This window comes from Aplysia californica, unplaced genomic scaffold, assembly GCF_000002075.1.
Source record: "Aplysia californica isolate F4 #8 unplaced genomic scaffold, AplCal3.0 scaffold00581, whole genome shotgun sequence".
NCBI classification, from domain to species: domain Eukaryota; kingdom Metazoa; phylum Mollusca; class Gastropoda; order Aplysiida; family Aplysiidae; genus Aplysia; species Aplysia californica.
In genome coordinates, this window is record NW_004797851.1 from 440,900 (window position 1) to 445,457 (window position 4,558).

Below are 4,558 nucleotides of genomic sequence, written 5' to 3' on the forward strand. Positions count from 1 at the left end.
GCGAGCACCGTAAAATGTTACTAGAACAAACAAGCACTATCCGCCCTTCTCTCTGTCCCTCCCCCCCCCCCCCCAACTACGTCATCAGGAAAAATCTGGGTCCAGATGAGCAAGAGTTTCCCGATCCTGACGACCTGGCAGAGGAAACCTTCCTGGCGGAGGACGGTAAAAGCAGCAAGTGGGTCAAAGTTCAAAGTCACATTAAAAAATAGATCTAGATTTTTTTTTAAGAAAAAGAAAAAAGTTATATCGAATAAGAAAGGAGAGTCATATAAAAAATATTTTGTTTGTTTTGAAGAAATAGTAAGAGATGCAGTATAACACGGATAGACAGTTTTGTTTGCTCAAACTTACTTTAGTTTACTGTTGTTACTTTTTCCTTCCTCTGGTATCCTTAGGAGGTCGAGGGGAGGTGCAGTTTTCGGTCCTGTGCTAGGTGTGAAGCGTCTGTGATAGATATGTTATGTTGTTCCAGGACCTTTTTTAATCCCACCCAGACAGGTCTTCGGTTTTTTTCCCTTTAGAGTCTGTCCGTTTGCTTTCATCCTTTCCTCCAGTCTGTGGGAGAGCCACTGCGAAAAACAGACGAGTAACAAACTCTATAATATTAAACAAAAACTGGGTCTGCGAAATCCTTCGGACCTTTCCAGAAGAGACGAAGTCATTTTTACTCGATTACGCATCGGACACACGGCCCTAACACACAAATACCTCCTTCAGGGAGATGAGAAGCCGTTCTGTGTCGGATGCGACTCAGATTTCACCATTAGACACGTTTTAACCGAAAGTCTAGACTTTGGAGAGATCCAAAGGAAATACTTTAAATGCAAAAAATGGCAAGACATTTTTTCCTTCGTTGGTTCCAACAGAATTTTGGATTTTTTAAAGGCCATTGGCCTTTATGGGAAGTTGTACACAGAATTAAATTATTAAAGATTTTTATGAAGGTTATTTTAGATTGAAAAAAAATAATATTTACACCAAATATTAAATATACTGATGTGCAAAAGAAACGCGAATATTTATTACAACACAATGATTGACAAAATACAACACATAGGTTTCAAGGTATTTGTTGTGTTTATTAACAGAAACTTTGCACTCTTCTTGAGTGACATAGCTGACATGAACTGAGGGTCCAGCACATTCAGCTAAGCTCACGTTGACCTTGACCTTGGTGAGCAAACTTAGTAACGCGTATGGACTCCGCGTGCAGCGATTATAGCGAAGCATCTTCTGTTCATAGAGTTAATCAAACGGTTGGTCTGGCCATTTTGGATGCCACCGAAGATCTGGATGATGGCTGCAGTCAACTGGGCTGCTGTTCGAGGCCGTGGCTGCGTCTGGTTAAGCTGTCTTTAGATCATGTCCAACAAATGTTCAATAGGGTTCAAGTCAGGTGAGCGAGGTGGGTGTACCAATAAATTGACATTGTTCTGCGCCAAGAAGTTCTGGGTAGCACGTGCGGTATGTGGTCGTTCGTTGTCTTGTTGATATAGGCAGTTCGGATGGCTCTGTAGAAAGAGCACCACATGAGGTGCCAAGACTTGTGCAATGTAGTGCTGAGTCGTGACGCCGTTTCCACGTCCTGGACCAATGTTCTGGAAGATGACAGGTCCCACTCTATGATTCAACGCCATGGTTCCCCATATCATCACGCTCTCGCCTCCCCAGAGGTCACGCTCCAGAATGTTGTTGTCGTCATAGCGAGTCGTGTCTCTACGCCACACACGGACACGGCCATTCACCGGATCGACGCAGAAACTGCTTTCATCACTGAAGAGGATTCTCCTCCACTGTGTGTTCTGCCAGTTGACATGCGCCTGTGCCCACTGTATCTGTTGCTGTAGATGCCTTGGTGTTAGGACAGCTCCCTGGTAAGGACGCCTGAAGTGAAGACCAGCAGTCACTAACATCCGTGGCACAGTCAAGAGGTTAAGTTGGCTTCAAGTCGTTCCTATGATTGTTCTGGCAGTCTCTGCAGCCGGCAGAAACGGATCGCGGTGGTGCCGACGAATGATGACAATCATGGGCCGGAGTTGTCCCCCTTGGTCTTCCGCTTCTTGGTCGATCTGCTGTGGTCGCTGTCACTTGTAATCGGTTCCGAAGGTGATAAATGGTGCTTGGGTGGACACCAAAAACCTGGGACACCTGTTCCACCGACTCACCGGCCGCCAGTCGCCCGATAGCTCTTTCTCTGTTTTCTCTTGATAACCTTGGCATGTCTGTAGCTTGTCTGTTTCGATATGAATGCAACATTTCGAGCGCGGATTTTATAGGCATACCCCCAGGACTGAGTGAGCATAAACTCACCACTGACAACAAGTCGCAAATGTGTCCCAGTGGTGAGTGATGACTCGTGAGTTGTGTATTGCTTACGCAGCCAATGACATCTTTGCGATGCTAAAAAATGTCAAATCAAGACGCTTGAGGCAAGTGTTCAGTGATATGAGTTCACATCACACAACTATGAACTCAGCGTTGGGCGATTACAACGACATAAAAAAAAATTCGCGTTTTTTTTTGCACCTCACTATATTATAACGTTTTAAGATCAACAAATGACCCGTGCCCAGCCATGCAGTGAACTGCAAATAAAAAACTAACTTGTGTTTCGCGCGCTCGTATGACCTTATGCAGTTGCGAGCGCCGTAAAACCCCATACTAAACTAACTTTCATCCTTTCTTTGGTTTTTATCAGCTTTATAAAATCCAATTACTGGCTTGCTAGGCCCGTCGCAACTTCACCAGACCCCATTGGCCAGCAACGTTTCAGGGTGACCCAGGTTGACCTTCACGGCTAGCGTAACTCCTCAGTGACATAAAGTCACACCATACTTCACCCAGACCCAGCTATCCCCTACTTTGTCCTGTTTCCATCTCCCTCGCCGTGGACGAGTTTTGGACTTTGGGAGACTTTGTTCGAAGTGCCCCAAACTGTGCACCCTCAAGTGCTGTCGAATGACAAGAATGCACGACCTCAAAGAATAAGGAAAGAAACTTAACTTTCTTATTTATACCTGATATTCAATTCTGTTGTTGTTGGAGTTTTTTTTGCATGACATGTAAAAACAACCCCCCCCCCCAAAAAAAAAAAAACCCCAAAAATCGGGGACAACATACCAGTGGCGGTGGGTGGACCAACAGTAGGGTTTTGGGGGAGGGGGGGTTACGTTGCTTTCCCCTCTTTAACACCAAACAGCAAGCGATGAGAACTAAACAGTGGTGATTTTTCTATACTCACGGTGAGCCACGGCACTTTGAGAACCCGTGAGCCCTTCACTACCCACTTTCGCGGCAACGTGCACAGTTGGAAATATTCAAATTCATGTTTCTGATGTAAGAATGATGGTTCAAAATGGTCGCTTGTAAGCACAAGGGGGGCTATCCCGAAAAATGCTGTTTTTGAGGAAATCGAAGGTAAAGATTTTGCCCCTTGTTCAGTTTCTTTAAAAGACCAGGAGAGTTTTCTCTATAACCAAACAAATATACACGCCAATGAAACCAAACAAACCCCCCGGGGTGGTGCTACAGACTGAAGTGTCTTTAGGCCATTCCCAAAGGGGGACATTAATATCTTGAGTCCTTATGCACAGTAGAATTGTAATTGTGAATGGGCTGATCCATCAGTGTCATGCTCATAACTGTGCCTGAACTGCAACAGGGAACTGCTGCTTTTTCTTTCTTAATCCTTACCATCGTCATTTTTCCTCTTCTTCTGTTGTATGTTTGTCACACTCTTGTGACCCGCTATTTCCAGGGTGCCTTGATAGTCGGAGCAGACTTTGTGCTGTTGAAGCTAGAGAGGTTAGCAGAGTAAGTCTGGTTCCCTGTAAGGACTTTTCTGTTGACATCCACCCCTTGGTGCTCTTATGACCTTTTTCAGTTCCGAACGCCGTAAAACCTTACTAAAACAAACAAACCAAACATCTCCTACAGATAGAGCAAAGCCCATTTTTGATGTAGGTTAAGATTTCTGAAAACCCCCGAATTCTGGTGCCTTGTCATTAAAAGCGACTAAAGATACCAACCAGAGTCTGCGGTTTAGCAGTTAGGGGCTTCTCTGTTGCACATAGGTAACCCGAGTTCGATTCCCCAGTTGGGAAGACTTTTTCGTTTTTGAGTATTTTATCTCGGTCTTTGTGCTGGGATGTTGAAGCCCCCTCGACCTGGGTTGGCGTTGACAGGCATGGTCAAAAACCCGCCTCCTACATGATCTACATTGCCTCCATTTTGTTAAAAAGGATGATAAAAAACCCAGCATACATCAACATTGCTTTATGTCTGCCGCCGATCATATCATGACCACTACGTCCTTAAAGAGCCCCCCAAAAAGTGTGTGTGAGTACTTGTGTGTGTGTTTGTATGTGTATATGTGTGTATGTGTGTGTGTTTATTTGTTTGTTTGTGTCTGTGTGTGTGTGTGTGTTTTGCATGTGTGTGGGCTTTTTGTATAGTATGTGTGTGTGCGTGTGTGTATGTGTGTGTGTGTGTGTGTGTGTGTGTGTTTTGTGTGTATGTGATTGTGTGTGTATGTATGTGTGTGTGTGTGTGTGTG

The 4,558-nt window shown here is 44.7% G+C and overlaps 1 protein-coding gene across 1 annotated transcript in view; it reads left to right on the forward strand.

Annotated features, from left to right (window-relative positions):
• LOC101855746 overlaps positions 1 to 4,558 on the forward strand; it is a gene marked incomplete at its 3' end in the record, with an annotated part of 59,554 nt that overhangs the window by 28,274 nt on the left and 26,722 nt on the right. The window contains 1 exon segment of the mRNA XM_013087379.2: positions 89 to 178. Within this exon segment, the coding sequence (XP_012942833.1) occupies positions 89 to 178 (90 nt within the window).